This window comes from Anoplopoma fimbria, chromosome 3 (genome assembly GCF_027596085.1).
Source record: "Anoplopoma fimbria isolate UVic2021 breed Golden Eagle Sablefish chromosome 3, Afim_UVic_2022, whole genome shotgun sequence".
Lineage (NCBI taxonomy): Eukaryota > Metazoa > Chordata > Actinopteri > Perciformes > Anoplopomatidae > Anoplopoma > Anoplopoma fimbria.
The window spans coordinates 19,713,955-19,732,631 of NC_072451.1; the positions used below are offsets into that span (position 1 = coordinate 19,713,955).

Sequence of the window (18,677 nt, forward strand, 5' to 3'; positions counted from 1 at the left end):
AAATGCACATGACTCTTCTAAAGGCATTTGAATGTATATACTGTATGATTGGTAGTCAAGTGAAATCCTTTATGAGCTTGTCAGAGAAAGCTATTGCCTAAATTACACTGACAATGGAAACTGCGTCATAAGCTGCTTTTCTTTTAGAGCACGGCGTTAGTCGTGAGGTAAAGCTCTGTTATATTTAACAAAATAAAATAGTATTTTTCTCTAACAGAATTACAGATACTAATTTTACGGTTCCCCGATATGTCAGAATAATAATTCTGTACAATACCAGATTGTTAAACATGCCAGAAAATACTTACAGAATAAGACTTCTAGTGTCAGTCCTATGTATTTATATTCAAAGCCCTATTGTCAAGTGTGACTCAGAGATCCCACAGGACAAATCATAAATATATAATCTGTAACATTAATGCAGTTATTTTACCTTGCCATTATTGGAATCCTGTAAGTGACACCATGACACCTTGAGCACGGGTATATGAACAATTTATTTACACAACATGTTTGAATTAAGCTTTATATCAGCTTCAGGGACAAGTTGCTTTTAACAAAAGCAGATGGTGGCAGAAAATGTCTACAGGTCCGGTCTTACACCGAATCCTGGACCTTTAGGAGGCTCTATCAGAGAAGTCAATCCACCTGCAGGCTCACAGGAGAAACGCCCGTTTCTGTAAAAAAAAAAAAAAGGAAAAATGTCTTAAAGGCCAGTCAGTGCACATACAATGTCAGACAAACAAATTTCAATGATCAACCAGAAAAATATAGTAGGCTAGTTAATTCATGATGCTTTTGTATGTACCTGGGCCCAGGTAGTGGGACTCTGCCTGCTTTAAGCTCATCAATAATGTCCTCAATGTCCTTCGGTGAGAGGTCCTCCTGAAAACAAGAAGAAAGCAGGATGAATATGAAGAAAGCCAGCTTTTCATTGATAGTGGTCTTGTGCTGGATAATTAACTTTTGAATAGTTATTCAAATTCTTCAACCTGTATAGAGAGCTGCAGGGATGACGTATTTTCGTCAAGCGACCCCGGAAGTCAGCATTACTCTGGTTACCTCGACAATTACTTAACGGGATTTTTACATTACATTTTTGATTATTGCAGAAAACAAGTTCCATGGCAAAGTTCACGATACATACACGTTAAGTTCAGTAAAATAATCTTTACAAATGAACCTCACTTTTATTTTTGAAGCGTGAATTCTATGTAAAGTTAAAAAGTTAGCGTCAGGATATAAACTAACTACATCACGGTCACATGACTTCAAATATACACAACAAGGCTGTAAAGGCGGACTACTGGTCGTGATGACGTTTTGTAGTCTCATTCAGCCACTTGTTAGCAACCTTCTTTTAAAGACAAGTAAAATCTTAAAAACTCACAAGGGTGGTATTTTTATAAGGTAGAAAAAAACATCAAAATAAATTTAGCATGTGTTCACGACAGACCTTATTACAGACATCTTATCAGAAACCCATCCAAAAAAACAATTGACTTCGAGACAAGGAAACCAGAGGTGCAAATATGTTAACTATTTACCAGGTTTTACGACTCAGTTCAAAGCTAAGGAGAGAGGGGGAGGTTAAGAGGAAATACTTGAAATACTACTTTTGTAATATTTCAAGTAGCTTTTGAGGATTATGGAGATTTTTCACTGTCAAAAAAAATGACCAGACTTCCTCCATAATAACCCATTTCAAATTTAAAAATAACCATTTTTGTACAGAAAATGACTTCTGCCATCTGGTGCTTCTTGCTTCTGAAACTTAATCAGATAAAGTAAATTTCCATGTGCTATAACAGGTAATGAAACTGTTGGTTCATATCCCCTTAAAAATATAACATTGTTTTTCCTAAAGTCAGTGCTTAAGTGGCTACAACTGTGCCAAATAATAAATTAAATAAAACCAAGTCCATGCAATAGGTGACAGAATGAGTGCATTTCTGAGTACCAATTATACAGATAAAATGCTAAACTCAGTTCCACCTTACTCTTGATGTTAACACATTGTACCTGTTCTGCCTCCAGTGATCACACCTCAACAATTTGAGGTGTTACAGAAAATTTCTCCTTTCTCAGCCACATTTATTTTAAATGGGTCATTCACTTTTTGCTCGGCTTGCAATAACTAAACTTCCCATGACAATTGAGTGCAGGATGATTTAAGATAAAAACAAGCTTTTTATATCTTATCTGGCTCCTGAAGTGATTCTTTGCACAAGACAAATATGTTATTCCAGTCATAAGATTGTTTTTTCTGCCATGGTTTCCATTTCCTAAATTTATTAGTTTTAACTTTACAAGCGTAGGCTGAATCACACCTGTACTGGCTTCCAAAGAAAATAAAAAATGGTAGCACTCCTTAAAAAGGGCTGACAGATTTCAGCCTTTAACCTTATTTTGTTTATTTAGTTATACTGTTCGGTCATGAGGCCATCTGCACAGAGTAGTCAAACACTCACGTAATAGTTGTCGTTGATCTGGACCATTGGAGCGTTCACACAGGCACCCAAGCATTCCACTTCTATTAGAGTGAACATCTTGTCGGGGGTAGTTTCCCCAACTTTGATACCTGTGGGAAAACAAATAAAGACATTTATTTAGTTTATATTTAGCTACTCTTTTCTGACAAAATGAAGATTATGTTACGGAAACAACAAATCATTTTAACTCAAGCAGTGCTACCTAAAATTACACAGCTGTAAGGTGAGTTATAACTATTAGTATAGCCTCACTATGTGGTTGGTTGATTGAAAGAACAAACTAGTATGAGGATGCTCTATTGAATGCTACACAGACTGAAGAAGGTTAGCAGAAGTTGTCTGGCTTGATTTCAGGCTGATATGTCTTCTTGTTTGCTGCTACAGTTCGCTGTTGTGTGTATATATAACAATTGTATATTTACAAGTTTGTTCCCGAACTCTGTTTATCTCAAATATACACAATAAAAGCAAATGTCATCTGCCTTTTCATCTCTTCATTGGTGTCGCACCATAAACTGAAAAAATGTCTCTCTTACCCAGTTTGTTTTGGATGGCCTCCAGGATGCTGTCTGAGTTGCAGAGCATGCAGGGTGTTGTTGTGCAGATCTGAATGAAGTATTTCCCCACGGGTTGACGCAGGAACATGGTATAGAAGGTCGCTACTTCATACACTCTCATTGGAGCAACTTCCAGAACCTCAGCAACCTGAATGAAAACAATTACAAACATTCACCGTGTCATTGCATGACACACAAGACATGGTGTTGTATGGCCTTTCATATTAAAATGTTTTCCAACGAATTCAATAAGCATCACACAGCTGTAAAATAATATTGCAGAGGAAACTCTGTGCCTTGTTCATGGCAGAGATAGGGAGCCATCCATGTTGCCTCTGGGCTACGTCCAACACTGGGATGGTGGCTGCCTGCTTGTGTCCAACAGGGTACATTGAAATGATCGCCTCAATCCTCTACAAGGGATCAAACAGAAAAATAGTTACACAATGATTATACAATAATTAGACCAATTTAAACTATCAAATGTTCATACAAAATAATTAACTGAACAGTATTTACAAGTAATGCACTGATCCTGGTATATGGATTGACATCAGCTTTAAAAAGTAATGTGAAGCTGAATACAACAAAATAATCATTGTTTCACCTTGGTGATAATGATCAGGTGCTTATATTTTACTGTCCATTAAAATGGCAAGAACTCATTTAACAATATATCAATAGAAAACCAATTAATCACATTTCAGCTTTATAGATAAAAAAAATTAAAATAAAAACAACGTGAAAATAAATATTCTGGCTGAAACAAGAGAAACAAATGCTGTTTCACTTGTTCAATTTGTTTGTCTGAATTTGTATTTAAAGACTTGTACAGACAAATCAGAACAGATCAATTGACGCAGGGAAATATAAGATATTGGTCAGTGCTTCCACTGAATGCACTACTCAACACAGGTCAACCTTACCATTTTGTTCTCCTCAGTGAAGTCAAAAGGAGTATCTGCATTGTTGTCAGGAGTATCTCGGTGCTAAAACAGAAATACCACAGTTTTAAATGGACAGTAAACAAAGTTTTCAAAGATATAATTATCCTTAGTCATCTTCAAATAGCATTTATCTGCCAGTTTATATTTGTTCCCGTTTCAAAAATGTGAAGCTAATACTTTTGACTGAATATTTTGTTTATGTTGTACATGGATATGATGCCTAAATCAATATTATAGATGTTTTTTTCCAACAACCACCGCTTTCATGTGAGCAACAGGCTTATGTATAGTATTTAATAAGATCTGATAAAATATGAATAACCCACCATGTAAGGCCACAGGGGAAAACAGGTGCTGCTATCAAACCGTTGAAAAGACTCAACACAGATAACAATTACTTGGGCTTCTGCACACACTGCCCCCTTGTGAGCAACAAATATCCTTTGTGCAATTAAGAAAAAGAACAACTTGAAATGTAATGGAGTTTGAAGGTAAAAGTGTTAAAAGACAGCATAACCAATTCCCAAAGAGTTCAAACACAATTCAGCCAAACCTACTTTTCGCCAGTCACAGATTTAAAAACATCTGTACTATCAAGGGACAATGAAACCATGGCATGTTTCCATTACATGACAATAACATGTGATGTTTTTGTTGCACAGCATGGCTCTAATAGGCTCTGAAGGAAGCTACTGGGATAAATTAAGAGCTTCTGAAAACTAACACCTTAAGGATTATTACAGCAAAAATAGAAGCAGAAGAATATTGCTGAATCATACATGGATTACATCTATACATTAGTTGTATTGGCTGAAACTTGTACAAATAATATGACCACCTGTAAATAACAGGTAAATACAGTCGTTAACTCAACTGACTTAAGTTCGTGGTTATGAAAGATTTATTTATCAGTATTGTGTGTTAACTCTCGAGTAAAACAGGCATTCTTTTTTTAATAATAATGTTGATGGACAAGTAAAACCTCGATCTCCAGAATGTAGAGCACAGAATGAAGGAAAGAATTGTTGTTTTGATTTAATCCTGGTGTTTAATCTTAAATCTTTCATCCCAGTCCCATATGTGTTTTCTTTAACCACTGAAAATGCATCATATTGTAAATTTTATTTTCATACTTTAAATAAAATGTTGCAACACAGTAAATTAATATGCCACATACGCACTGAAAGGTCATTAAAATAGACGTAATGGACTGATGCTTTGACATAATAAAAAGTAATGGTTTAAAATATTATTTGCATGTTCTCTATTACAGCTGGGCTGATCACACTGATACAAGGGAATACAGGTCAGCAATAAGAGCAATATTTCTGAGCACCAGAAAGAAAAATGTGACTGTCTATTTCTATGCACCTTCAGTGTTGATGGTAACTCAGTGCATTCACTGCTTTCCCATGTAAAAGTAGTCCCTGATTTAGGAGCTAAAATTAAATCTGCTTTAACCGAATTGAAAACCACTAATATTCTGCCCCATATAACCAAGCTTAGGGTACCATTTATGTCACAGATTTGGGTGGAAGCATATTGACATTATGACAAATTAATTATTCCGATGATTCTCTATGAAGCTGCTGATTCAATGTGAACCACTGTGTCCAGTTCAACACTGAAAGTTAATTGTGAGATGTTCAACAAGCACTGGACAAATTAAGCCTGCCTACACTGCACTGGCTACTCTGTTCCAAACCTCTTCCGCACATTTCTTGACTTTGGCAAAAAAACTGTAACTCACCACAAAGATGCCACCAGCTCCAGCGCGTGCAGCAGACCGATGCAGACTCCTCACCTGTCTGGCCTGCAAATACATAGGCAAAGAAGTCAGAATAAAATACCTGGTTGTGTGTGTGTGTGAATTGAAACATTAACTCCCTAAGGGAGAGTCTTTTGGGCGGGCATATCTCGCTTCCGATTACCTGAAAGGACTGGAAAATTAAAAAGATGCAAACTGGTGACGTTGTCATTGTCTACCCTAAGAGACGGTGTGTCAAGTCCAACAAGGCATAGTTTGAGGGTATTATATAATGGACATTCTTTGAATAAACAACTATTAGATAGATTAAAAAGATTTAAAAATCTGACTGTTCGAGTCATTGTTTATAACTATTTAATTCTAAGAAGCTTAAACCCTCACAACATGGGATACCTTCACATAAACATAGCTTGAGCACTAGTTTGTAAAGGTATACAGTACCATTCAAAAGTTTGGACACACCTTCTCATTCAATGGTTTTTCTTTATTTTTATTTTTTTCTACATTGTAGATTAATATTGAAGACATCCAAACTATGAAGGAACACATATGGAATTATGTGGTAAACAAACAAATGCTCAACAAACCAGAATATGTTTTATATTTTAGATTCTTCAAAGTAGTTGAATGAGAAGGTGTGTCCAAACTGTTGACTGGTACTGTAGGTGTCATTGACATTTGCACATTAAAAGGGGTAGAAATACAGGTCGTATTCTACAATAGTTAGAAGCATCCTTGTTGTTCTAGTTTGCATCTTAACGTAATGATTTACGTTATGGGGACCTGCATGTTAACGCTACATGTTCTGAACCAAACTATGTCAAATACGTAAATGCTCATTTCAAGACAAACGTTTCCTTTGAATGGCTCATTTTGTGCAACGATCACCTTGTAAACGCTTGACAGCAGTAGGCTACATTAGCTAGCATGCTAACGTAACCCAGCCTTACTTAACACTAGCTTAGCGGCCTCCGCTACTTGCCCTTGTGAGGAGTCATAGCTTTTTTCTCCAAGTTGTCCAAAAAGAGCATTTATATTTTTACCCAGAACCATCAGAAATATCATAAACATACCGTCTGCGATACTGCAGAGCGAACTGCAGCAGACAGAAACATCTTGGGGCTTGAAGTTTGGTCCCAGTGCGTTACTAAATGGAGGGGACAGCAGCAGCCGACATCAACACAAGCTCCACGCTCGATTGGAAGGGTCTGACGTCAGACACTACGTCAGGACGTCAGACACTACGTCAGACGTCAGGAGTCAGGGGTGCAACTGAATCGATCCCAGAGTCATTTATTTGAACAGTCATTTAGACATTTGTAATGCAACGTTTACCGGCGACAAATATTCCAGGGCATAAAAAGAGCGAATGTGTTTAATTACACATTATTACATATTATAATAATGAAATGTGCATAACATTTACACAATAACAAATTGTAACACTTTTACCACAAAACAAAGTGCTTCTCAGTAAAGCAATGATACAATCCATATTATAAGTGATAAAAGCGAGATGCTAATTAAAACTATTACTTTAATAATGTTGTAATGTTTCTTCTTTTGCCAATTGATCTTGGCTCAGGGCATTTGTTTACTGGATGTCTCTCTCTGTCCCTGTGCCCCCCCCCCTTCTCTCTGTCTGTCTGTCTCTCTCTCTCTCTCTCTCTCTCTCTCTCTCTCTCTCTCTCTCTCTCTCTCTCTCACCGACCCTATCAAATCAAATCACCTCATGCCTACATGAATCCCCAGCATTCATCCTGTTGCTGCACACTACCTCCATCTCCACCTCCTTGCTTGGGAAAATAATGCCATCAACAGGCCAGCGGGGGCTCATCCAATGAAAAAGTGGGAGTGCCGCACCCTGCAGGCCGATTGGCTGCCCTGGCCCTGAGCAGACAGAGTGAGCCTGCAACTCAGGGATTAGAGGCGGGTCTCTATGCATGCTGAATTGTGCTGCTTCAGTACAAGAGGCCTTGCAGCATTCTTACTTTACTCAGGAGGATCCAGACAGATCAGATTAACCCATATTCTGATTCATCCTCAGATGATATAGGCATCCGTCCTTTCACAATGGTGGTTCCTGAGTCCCAGAACAAAATGTACTACCCTCCTGATGACCTGAAGGGGGATGCTCATGTGCCTGATTTTAACTCCTATTTGGCACTGTACAGGAAATCTCTTGAGAATCCAGAAGGTAGGTCAAAAACGTCTTTATTTTTAGTGCAGTGCTTGCAGGATTTCCTTGCATTCTAGCTCCCCCTGATGTGGATGCAGTATCTGTTTGTGTTTATCTGCCCTGGCTGCAGCCTGTAACACTGACATGAAATATTACTTTGTTTCAGCGTTCTGGAAAGAAGTTGCTGATGATTTCTTTTGGAAGAAGCCAGCATCAGGACCAATGCTGCAGTACAACTTTGATGTGACAAAAGGGAACATTTATGTGAAATGCATGGAAGGGGCCAAAACCAACATGTGCTATAATGTCCTGGACAGGCTTGTGAGGGAGAGGAATCTTGGTGAAAAGGTTGCCTATTACTGGTAAGAGACAGTTTCTGTCCGCCATGAATGATAGCTTTGATTGGAAATACTGAATGGAGTTATGTCAGGTATTCCAGTCAATAGCAACTGTTGCGTCCCCTGTGCCAACCCGAGTGCAACAAAGCAAACCTCAGCTAGTACAACACAGTGTCAGTGCCTCAAACTTTCTCTCCTCTGAATCAACAGAGAAAATTAAACAGGATTTTTTTTTTTGCAGAGTTCATATGAATTGGGTACAATGCATTTTACAATCTAGCATGTATGCAAATTGTAAGAGTACTTAAACTTTCATAAAAACAAGTTTTGAGGTGTTTTATTACCGTACAAAAGACGAGTTCTACTTGAATCATCCCAGATTCTTCCAATATGAAAAGTCTAATAACAACCTTTTGGATTATTTTTACGACTTCATACATTCTTTCACTGAACCCCTTTTGAGCTTGTGATTTCCACTTTCCTCTACTTTATGTTGTTTTCACTTCATGTTATGGTGCATATTTACTCTGTAAACAGAAGGAGGCTTAGCAAACAACAAATAGTGGTTTTGCAAACTCAGCAGTAATAGGGGTTTATTGGAACTGGGCACAGTGGAAACCAGACATCGCCCACAGTGTCTTAACGCTGATTGTTCTGCATCAAAGCATTTATGCAATATGCTCAAGTGTTTGTCATACCGGTTTCAGCACTCCATATGAGGAGAATACAGTCTGTCCTCTGTAGTACCAAGGTTATAATGAAGTTATCAAATCACATCCTGTATGAAGGTATTGAATGTTAAACTAAAACAATTAGAGCCTTAGGGGTCATTCATCAGCTGCTTCAAAATGCCCTTTTGAATTGTTAAAGGTCATTAGAAACAGTTTCTATTAGTAATGCATTAGCTTTTATATCTGTAGGCTGCAGACAAACGAAGATATCTCAATGTCAAGTTTGTCTCAGTTTTATTTTATTTTTTTATTTTTACACAAGAATAGGCAAGGCAAACAAACCAATGAATGTATACAGGATGCATGCATCACATAATATATTAAGACTGAAATAATGAATAACATGAAATCAAATACAGACTAAAAGAAAAAAAACAAAGAAAAAGTCAAGAAAACGAAAGAGCATAATGAATAAAAGACTGAAAAGTATGGTGCATGTACAACAACAGCACAGCAGCTAAAAGCAGCTTCACCATGTTTGGATTGTATGACAGATGACCTCAGATGATCTGTTGGATCTTTTTGAAGTGGAGTAATGTGCTCAGCTCTCTTGGTGTTTGTTCTTTCAAGCAGCAGCATTTTCAATCAGACCTGTGAAAATCCTATTATAGCAGTCTGGCCTGCCAGAGATAAAGGCGTGGAATACGCTTTTTAAATATTGTTTGTTCAATGCACATTCAGAACTAATGAGAGCATTAAGCAGTTGAAATAATTATTATATTATATTCCTTTATTGATCCCCATGGGGGAAATAAAGGGGTACAAGGACTGACCCCTGTGGAACATTTGATTTGGTTGGTTCTGATACATATTTTCAGAGATGCATAAAATAGTATATAAAGACAATAAAGACAATCGAATATATGTACTTTATTGATAGCAGTTGCTTTAATGAGTGCAGAGTTTCATCACTGTTATCAATTATTTCACCGTCATCATAGCGGTAAGGTTGATGACAGGTTTGAGTGAGTTGAGTAATATGCTGCTCGTTGGCATGTGAAATATTGTACAACATAGCTTTACAAAAAACGATCACACAAACATTCAAAACCAATAGTCTCAGAAACAGGGGGGGGGGTTAACTCCCCTGTGAACTCAACAAACTCACAGGGAGAAATCCTATTGTCTGAAAAGGTACTTTTAGAAAAAACAGGGTATCTGGAGGGTTTTTAACGCAATGTGATTAACACACATGGACAGAGCTTCATACAATCTGAGACAGGCTTTGCATGTAACAGAATTGGGTTTTGTTTCTCCATCTGTATTTTGTCCTCTCAGGGAGGGGAACTCACCTGACCACCACATGGCCATCACCTACCGCCAGCTGCTGAGCCAGGTCTGCCGTTGTGCTAATGTCCTCAAGCAAATGGGTGAGACATTTTAGACCTAAACCACATAACACCAATATTAATTGGCTCGTAGCTTAAAAAGAGATCACTTCATCCTTTTAAATGACCTTCAGCAGGTCAAAATTTGAGTAAAACAAGAAATACATGGACGCATGCCTGAATCATTGCTTGATTCCAACATATTTTCAGCTTGTAGCTACACACTAGATACTACTATATAGCCCTATGTGGTATGCCAAATGCACTTGTTACATATCAGACAAACAGATAGGATCTGGCATATCCAACATGTTGAAACTCACCTTAGAGCTACATTGCCATTGCTGGTTTGAGTTGAGAAGTAGTTCAGATGCGGCAGATATCAGGCCCAGATGTGATTTGTGTTATCCAAAACATCCAATCGGCTTGTTTCTGTGTTTAAGGTGTAAAAAAGGGAGACAGGGTGTCCATCTACCTTCCCATGATCCCAGAGCTGGTCTACACTATGTTGGCATGTGCAAGGATAGGAGCTGTTCACTCCATTGTGGTAAGTAGTATGATGAACGATCCAATTTTTGATGAGAATTATTTTTGTTTCACAAATTTTGGAGAGGCAGATGAGTGGGTTTTGCTACATGTCAGCATGTTAAAAAGAAAACAAGATTTTATTTCTTAATGTGAGCTATTTCACCTTCTCTGCAATCCAAGCAGGAGTCAGTCAGCATTATTTTATGGTAATATTTAACCCATAGCTTGCGTGCATAAGTTCCAATCTATGTGACTTTCTCCTCATCTCTTAGTTACAATTAAGTCATTTTAACAGTCAACATGTAGGTTAGCAGTGTTTGCCCTGCTCTTATCAGCTGTTCTCTGTGTGAACACTGCACTGACAGCACATGCACTCAATATATGAGTCAGCCTCTGGCTTTATCTAGCTTGGATAGGCGACAGAGTCTTTGCAGTTTTGCAAGGAAGCCAACTCTATTTTAGCGTTTCAACCTTCTTCATCCATGCAAAGGTTAGTAGCCCTGTTAAAAATATCTCAAGGCTGCTCCAAGATGGGTTTGCTTCATAACTTGCAAAGGCCTATTTCTGGCAGACTAAGTGACCAGTCTGTGCTTGGTCATTGTTGAACAAGTTTTTTTTTTAAATACTTGATATCAACACCACTGAGCAACATAAGGATCTCTTGCACAACGCCAGCCTCCTGGACTCTCATGTGACTATTAATAATAATCATAAATTAGCTTGGCATGAAATTAAATCATAGATGGAGCCAGACAGGACAGTCAATGCCAGGTATGCAGTGACATTTTGCTGAGTCCAGAGTCCTCAGTGTCCCAAATCATAAAGCTGTCATCAACACTGGAACGCCACACTCTGTGAACTCTTAACCTTGACCAAAACACAAGCGTCTGGCGGTGGACGCAGTCGATGACATTCCGATAAAAGAGTTATTATAAATGTCTGGTTTATTATGTAAGATTGAACAAGGTGACTTTGCTCTACTTGATAAAGGGAGAGAACAGCATGCAGCAGACTGTTTGCACTTTAAAGCGAGAGTATCAAACAAGGAATAATGGTACAATCTAGTTAAACAGTTAGTAGAGAAGAGACATAAAGTCAAGTGTGTGGTTAATATCTGAACCAAACTTTTAGTTTGTGAGACGAAGGATCATGGATGGGTTACTGAACAGGCCTACCGAGCACTGGCCCAAGGAGGAAAAGCAATAGGGGCCCCTCTAGCCTTGACCTACAAAATGTAAAATAGACCCGTATCGACAGGGAAGGGACTCAAAATGACCACAAATAAACATAAAATAACTACAAGGAAACCAAAACAACTATGCTGTGCTTTTATATATGTTTTATGACATTTTTGTTTGTTTTACTCTGTGTTTTATATGTTAAGTTTCTGACTAATGTTAATTTCATTCTCTTTGTGTTTTAAATGTGTGCTGCTTTTATTCTAAAGCACTTTGTTGCAGTGTTTCGAAAGGTGCTTGATAAATAAAATGCATTATTCTTCTTCTCATTATTATGGTAAACGGCAATCAAAGCTTACAGACCGATTTCATTGTTATAATTTAAAGGTTTAGGTAATGAGGCAAAACTGTTGTCTTGTTTACAACCAGTCATGTTTCTTGCCATGTTGGATAACAATGTTATCAATAGAAATGATGGACAAAACCATGACAGTAAGATCAAAGCTGTAATAGATCAGAATTATCCTTAAAGGTCATAAGCTTGACCTTCTCTTTCTCTTTACATGCTCAGTTTGCAGGTTTCTCCTCTGAGTCTCTGTGTGAGAGGATCATGGATGCCCAGAGCAGCGTCCTGGTGACAGCAGGTTTGTCCGGCAACAGAGCAGCATCAGGATGTGATGTGTTGTAGCGCTCAGGGGCTGTAAAGATGGTTATCAAGTTCACACAGTTCATCACCCATCTCTCCATTCCTTTGTAATGTACAGATGGTGTTTACCGAGGAGAGAAGCTGATCAACCTGAAACAGATTGCAGACGAGGCTCTGGAGAAGTGCCGAGAAAAGTAGGTCTGGCTGACCAGGCCAACAAGTTTCTCATTTCTCAGCAACCGCCCTTATTTACACTAGCTGCTCTGCTGGTAATGGACTCAACCCTGACATATGATTCACTAGACACACAACACCCCCCCCCCCACACACACACACACACACACACACACACACACACACGCAAAGCAAAGTCCTATCAGCTGATATCAAGGACGTTGAAGAAACACACTTTCCAAATTTCGGGGTTGCTGGGCAACATGGGAAACTCAGACTATTTAGGAAAGCTCAAGCTGCTTGTTCCCCGTAGCAACATGAGCCGGGATGTGATCTGTTATAGGGGGTGCAGCTGTAAAGTTATTTATTTATGCAAAGCAGAGCAACACAAGCACTTAATGCCTTTTACTGCCTCGAACAAAACCTTTTTTTTTTTCTCACAGAGCGTCATCTAGTGTCACTAAATGCCTCGTCATCAAGCACCACGCACTCAGGACAAAAAGCGGAGCTGCATGCAACAAACTACAGGTATGTATGTTTTAAAAATAACCACCTAATGTTTAGGTTTTATTTCACTTAAAACACATGCTATATAAAAAATCTTCTAACAAATTACATGTCAATTTATAATTTACATGGTCTGTTATCACCCCTATTTTCGCAAATTATTCAAGTCGATAAAATGAGTGATTTTATGTCCTGCATTTGTTCCTTGTTGTGATGCGTTCAGACCTCCTGGGACTCAGACTGTGATGTGTGGTGGGATGAGGTGATGAGAGACTCTCCTGAAGAGTGTGAACCCGAGTGGCTGGATGCTGAAGATCCGCTGTTTATCCTCTACACCAGCGGCTCCACCGGCAAACCCAAGGTAAGATGAACGATGTGCAAAGAAACCAGTTTTATATAATAGAAACACAAAGAGTAGCTCAGGAAATCTGCATGTAAATTCTCAGCGAAACCATGTTTTTTAATTCGCAGCATATTATTTCCTTCTCTAATAAGGATCTAATGTTGTTAACTGTGCTCTCTTTGACATAATATTTTGTCACTGCTGTGAAATAGCGAGAATTTATGTTTTTCTAGAAGGCATAAATGAATCCCTAGGCAGTTGAAAGCACAATAATTGCTTTTGTATTTAACATGTGTGTCATGTTATTATTACATAAAACAAAGGACTCAGAGCATCAGATATATGAAATTATCTGCGTTTTTGTCTCTCTCTCTCTCTCCCTCTCTCTCTCACACACCCACACAACAAACAAACCTGCATAAGCCCCTTTATTTTTGCTGTCTGCTGTCTTTTTGCTGACCCATTACCTCCTCATTCATGTTTCCGTGCTTGTGAACTTTACAGGGTGTCCTCCACACTGTTGCCGGGTATCTACTCTATACGTCGCTGACCTTCAAGTACGTTTTCGACCATCACCATGACGACGTGTACTGGTGCACCGCGGACATCGGCTGGATCACCGGCCACTCCTACATCACCTACGGCCCCTTGGCAAACGGCGCCACAAGCGTCCTAGTGAGTCTGAAAGAGACTTTTATCGCATTAAAAATCATCACAGTGCCATCAGAAGACATATCTTTCCATACCATTTTTAAGACCTCCTTTGAGATGCATGTTTGTGTTTCTCCAGTTTGAAGGTATCCCAGTTCACCCTCATGTCGGCCGGTTCTGGGAGATCATTGAGAAGTACAAAGTGACCAAGTTCTACACAGCTCCTACAGCCATCCGCCTGCTGATGAAGTACGGACGGGAGCCGCTGCAGAAGTAAGAGCCTGCATCTTCTGAATGCCACAGCAGCTCAGAAACATCTAGATTTCCGAAAGGCTGACTCATAAGTTTGACTTTTAAATAACAGGTTGATGTGGTCTGTGCTTGGAGCGTATTGTAACCTGTGATACATCTTGTGAAGTGTAATCCAAAACTCATTTATCTGTCGTATGCTCACTACTTCCCAAACACTGAGGAAAGTTTTCTCCTCTGCCTCCTCCAGGTATGACCTCTCCAGCCTGAGGATTCTGGGTACTGTTGGTGAGCCCATCAACCCTGAGGCGTGGCAGTGGTACCACGAGGCCGTCGGTCAAGGCAGATGTCCCGTAGTCGACACTTTCTGGCAGACAGAGACCGTAAGTGCTCAGCTGGCATTCATTTATAAATCAATATCATGTTTAGAGGGTTAGAAAACATTTCAGTCCATATATACAGAAGAATACATGTGATAAACTGTGCAAAAGCATTTGATGTTACCAAAAACGACTAAGAACCACTGCAATTTAGATTTTCCTTCCTTTTAATATAAATTTATATATCTTTAGGGAGGTCATGTTTTGACTCCTCTGCCTGCTGCCACGCCGCTGAAACCAGGCTCTGCCGTAAGTGACAACATCTGTTATCTCGTAATATTTTAATGTAAATCTTAAACCCACCAACATCTACATACTGGTATGGAAGGGTTGGACTAAACCAATGCAGGAGATGCATCGTTTCTATTTGGCTTTAGATTATCATCCAGACTAGGAAACATAGAGGAGCTGTTCAACAAGAGAACACAGTGACCTCACATTAAATCCACTTCTCATGTTTCAGACATTTCCATTCTTTGGAGTGGAGCCCACAATCCTCAACGAACATGGAGAGGAACTGGAAGGCGAGGGCGAGGGTTATCTCGTGAGTATCAATTCAATTCTATGCAACTTTATTTATCCATGCAAGGGAAATCGTGTGCAGCAGCTCACCGCCCAGATAAACAAATAGGAAAGTAAGAAAATACCATAAATCATAAACATTCAAAGGCTTTAGGATTAAAAAACAAAATGTACTGTATGTGTAACTGATAACTAATACATTCATAAATAACTGTATAAGATAAGTTCACCTTAACAATTCAGCTACAATTATTATTGGCTTGTCAACCATTCATTTTGTGTAAAAACAGTTTTCAAATGTATTAGTTTTATATAAAGTTTAATACTGATTTTTGATGTTATTGTTTTATTTGCTTATTTCAGTCTTTTTATAGTATTTGATTATGTCTGTATTTACCTGATTTGAATGAATTGTAGTTCTGACTCATGGTTTTTAACATGTAAAGCCCTTTGTTTTGAAGGGTGAAGTTAATTATATGAATTATAAGTTTATTATTATTGATGGTAGCGGTTATACCTCTGTTATGTATTGTAAGTATTTTCTGTGTTTTGTTAAAGGTATTCAGGAGACCCTGGCCTGGAATAATGCGCACTGTGTACAAAAACCACGAACGCTTCGAAAACACCTACTTCAAGAAGTTCCCGGGCTTCTATGTAACGGGTGATGGTACGCCAAAAAAACTTTTAATACGTCTTCTGTCTGGACACTGAAGTTAAAAAACCTGCAACACAGACTATATGTCAGAAGAGTTTTAATACCAAAAATGTACTTGATTATGTTACTTCTCTCAGGTTGCAGGCGGGACAAAGACGGTTATTACTGGATCACAGGAAGAATAGACGACATGCTGAATGTGTCAGGTACTGTGCTGTGCTATTGTCTGATAACACCGCTGCTTCTCAAAACCTTGAAGAAAAGGTTATTACAATTGTAAACTGAGGTACTGAGGGGAGAACAAGGGGGCTGTGATTTATCTGTTAACAATTGTAAATAATTAAACATTATTTAAACATTTTCTATATCTGTTCTTTGGATTTAATGTAATTTTACAGGTAAAACATTTCCAAATGAGTTCAATTTTCAGACAAAGGACGTGTAAATAATAAAATACTTATTTAACTTTAACAAGTTTTGTCTTTAAGCTTTTGGGCTGGTATTTATAGTAATAATAATGCAAAAAAAAAAACCTCCTATTATCGTTTATTCAATATATAAATTCAGTATGTGTGTCTTTATCTGGCTACATAATATGTTCAAGTATCCTGACTGGGTATACACAGTATAATATGACTGACGAAGTAGAACATGCTTAAAGAAATAATAAAAGAAACAGGAATAAGGAGCAAGAGATTGCTGATACCTGCAGATACATACAGCAACATGTGAATAAGCACGTCTCCATATGTATTTTTATGACCTTATGACTGTTTCTTTGTGTCTTTCAGGCCACCTGATGAGCACAGCGGAGGTGGAGGCGGCTCTCACGGAGCACCTGGCCGTGGCGGAGGCTGCAGTAGTGAGTCGGCCTCACAAGGTGAAGGGCGAGTGTCTGTACTGCTTCGTCACCCTCAAAGACAGCAGGGAGTTTAACCACAAACTGGTGGAGGAGCTCAAGAGACTGGGTGAGCCTCCGACACAGGGGAGGGTTGTCTTGAGTGTTAAAGGAAAAAATGTACTCAAACTTTTTTTTTCTTATAACATGGTAACTAAAATATCTTTGGGTTTTGGACTGTTGGTTTGATAAATGGAAGAATTGATAATGAAACAAATCATCAGTTGCATTTGCAGATATTTTTGCTCTCAAATAAGATAAGATAACATACCACTCTATTGATCTAGGGAGGGAAATACTGTATTAGCCTATATCAGAATACATCTCAGCTTTGTGTGGCTGTGCACAATAATGTATGATGAAAAATATTAAAGAAGAAAATGACAGTGAACAATAAGGCTCAGATTGTTCACCAACTAGCTGACATGCCCATAGAAACACCTTTGAATGAAAGCAGCCATTTTTAATTTTCAGTCAGAACGATCTTTATTTTGCTCTGCGCTTATTCCTTCTCTGTATTCTTTTGTCAGTGAGAGAGAAAATCGGACCAATCGCCACGCCAGACTTCATTCAAAATGCTCCCGCGCTCCCGAAGACTCGCTCAGGTAAAAAGCTCAACTCATCATTAAAACCAACCTCCTCCACCTCCTCCTCATCTACTCTCCTCCTCAGTAACATCTGTCTCCTCTGACTCTGGATCCACTTTAGGGAAGATCATGAGGCGAATCCTCCGGCAGATTGCCCGTAACGAGAAGGACCTGGGCGACCTTTCGACCCTGGCCGATCCGAAGGTGGTGGAGGAGCTGTTCAGCCAGAGATGGGAGGCTGCAGCCTGAACAAAAACCTCACCCTCTCTCTCGTCCTCACCTTCTCTCTCGTCCTCACCTTCTCCCTTCATGCTATGCAACAGCACACATGAAGACAAATCACAAACTGCTGGTCCTGGGTCTGCATCTGTGCAATTGTTGGGACTGAATGAAGGGGCTGGGATCAGAAAATGTGTACTGCTGATACTGAGATGTTTAAAATTGTGTTTTAAATGGAGAAAAGAAAGAAGAAAACAATTGATTTCAGTAAAATGTCAGTGGTTGCTTTTTACAAGCTGATATATGGGGCTGTTGTTGCTTTGCGTTTGGGCCAAAATGTCAAACAAACTAGTAACAGAATTGCTTTTAGCTTCCTGTCTCATATTGTTGGAGGGGAAAGTTATTTTTTCAAATTTTGAAATAGAAAAGTCAGCTTTGCACAGATTGTTTTTGACTGACGCCTGATGTATATTTTCAATATGTGACACATTTCTATGAGTTGATAATGAAGTGTTTAATCTGTTGTTGTTGCCTTTGTCCATTTCCTTTCAAGCTCAGCAGTTGATTGGCCCCCTCATGTGGCAGGAATCTTCCTCTACAGCTACTATCTAAAGGTTTCCTGTAAAATGCCCTTTTCACTCTTGTGTCTTCTGTCTTTTAATGATGCACAGACTGCACACACAAGGCTTTGAGTCCAGCAAGGAGCTGTGATTATGGCAAAGATAGAGGGATTAAGAAAAGAGAAGGTGGTTTAATCTTAAATGAACTGGATTCTTTTGAAATTACAGCATCAGTTAGTG

General features: G+C 38.8%; 2 protein-coding genes across 2 annotated transcripts; one reads left to right on the forward strand and one right to left on the reverse strand.

The window, feature by feature from the left end:
• Window positions 1–460: 460 nt before the first annotated feature.
• ndufv2 (NADH:ubiquinone oxidoreductase core subunit V2) lies at window positions 461–6,964 on the reverse strand. Its single transcript, XM_054596781.1, has 8 exons — window positions 6,838–6,964; window positions 5,747–5,809; window positions 3,976–4,038; window positions 3,346–3,462; window positions 3,029–3,197; window positions 2,472–2,581; window positions 809–885; window positions 461–677 (listed from the first exon to the last, which is right to left on the reverse strand). Exons 1-8 carry the CDS (start codon window positions 6,877–6,879, stop codon window positions 584–586), a joined length of 735 nt encoding a protein of 244 aa, XP_054452756.1. The 5' UTR covers window positions 6,880–6,964; the 3' UTR covers window positions 461–583.
• A 739-nt stretch (window positions 6,965–7,703) lies between these two features.
• On the forward strand, window positions 7,704–18,400 carry acss2l (acyl-CoA synthetase short chain family member 2 like). The gene is made up of 18 exons (XM_054596192.1): window positions 7,704–7,961; window positions 8,110–8,305; window positions 10,291–10,382; window positions 10,784–10,887; window positions 12,618–12,690; window positions 12,811–12,886; window positions 13,310–13,394; window positions 13,597–13,734; window positions 14,221–14,391; window positions 14,507–14,640; window positions 14,867–14,999; window positions 15,189–15,245; window positions 15,460–15,540; window positions 16,077–16,185; window positions 16,311–16,379; window positions 16,965–17,141; window positions 17,602–17,676; window positions 17,780–18,400. The coding sequence occupies exons 1-18, from the start codon at window positions 7,838–7,840 to the stop codon at window positions 17,905–17,907; spliced, it is 2,022 nt and encodes a 673-aa protein (XP_054452167.1). The 5' UTR covers window positions 7,704–7,837; the 3' UTR covers window positions 17,908–18,400.
• The last annotated feature ends 277 nt before the right edge of the window (window positions 18,401–18,677 follow it).

Coding starts and splice junctions, on each gene's coding strand:
- ndufv2 (XM_054596781.1), bottom strand. CDS start 6,879: ATGTTTCTGTCTGCTGCAGTTCGCTCTGCAGTATCGCAGACG. Junction 4,039..5,746: donor GAGCTGGTGGCATCTTTGTG/GTGAGTTACAGT, acceptor TTTCTGTTTTAG/CACCGAGATACTCCTGACAA. Junction 678..808: donor GTCCCACTACCTGGGCCCAG/GTACATACAAAA, acceptor TTTTTTTTACAG/AAACGGGCGTTTCTCCTGTG.
- acss2l (XM_054596192.1), top strand. CDS start 7,838: ATGGTGGTTCCTGAGTCCCAGAACAAAATGTACTACCCTCCTGATGAC. Junction 13,395..13,596: donor CTGCATGCAACAAACTACAG/GTATGTATGTTT, acceptor TGATGCGTTCAG/ACCTCCTGGGACTCAGACTG. Junction 16,186..16,310: donor CTTCTATGTAACGGGTGATG/GTACGCCAAAAA, acceptor TACTTCTCTCAG/GTTGCAGGCGGGACAAAGAC.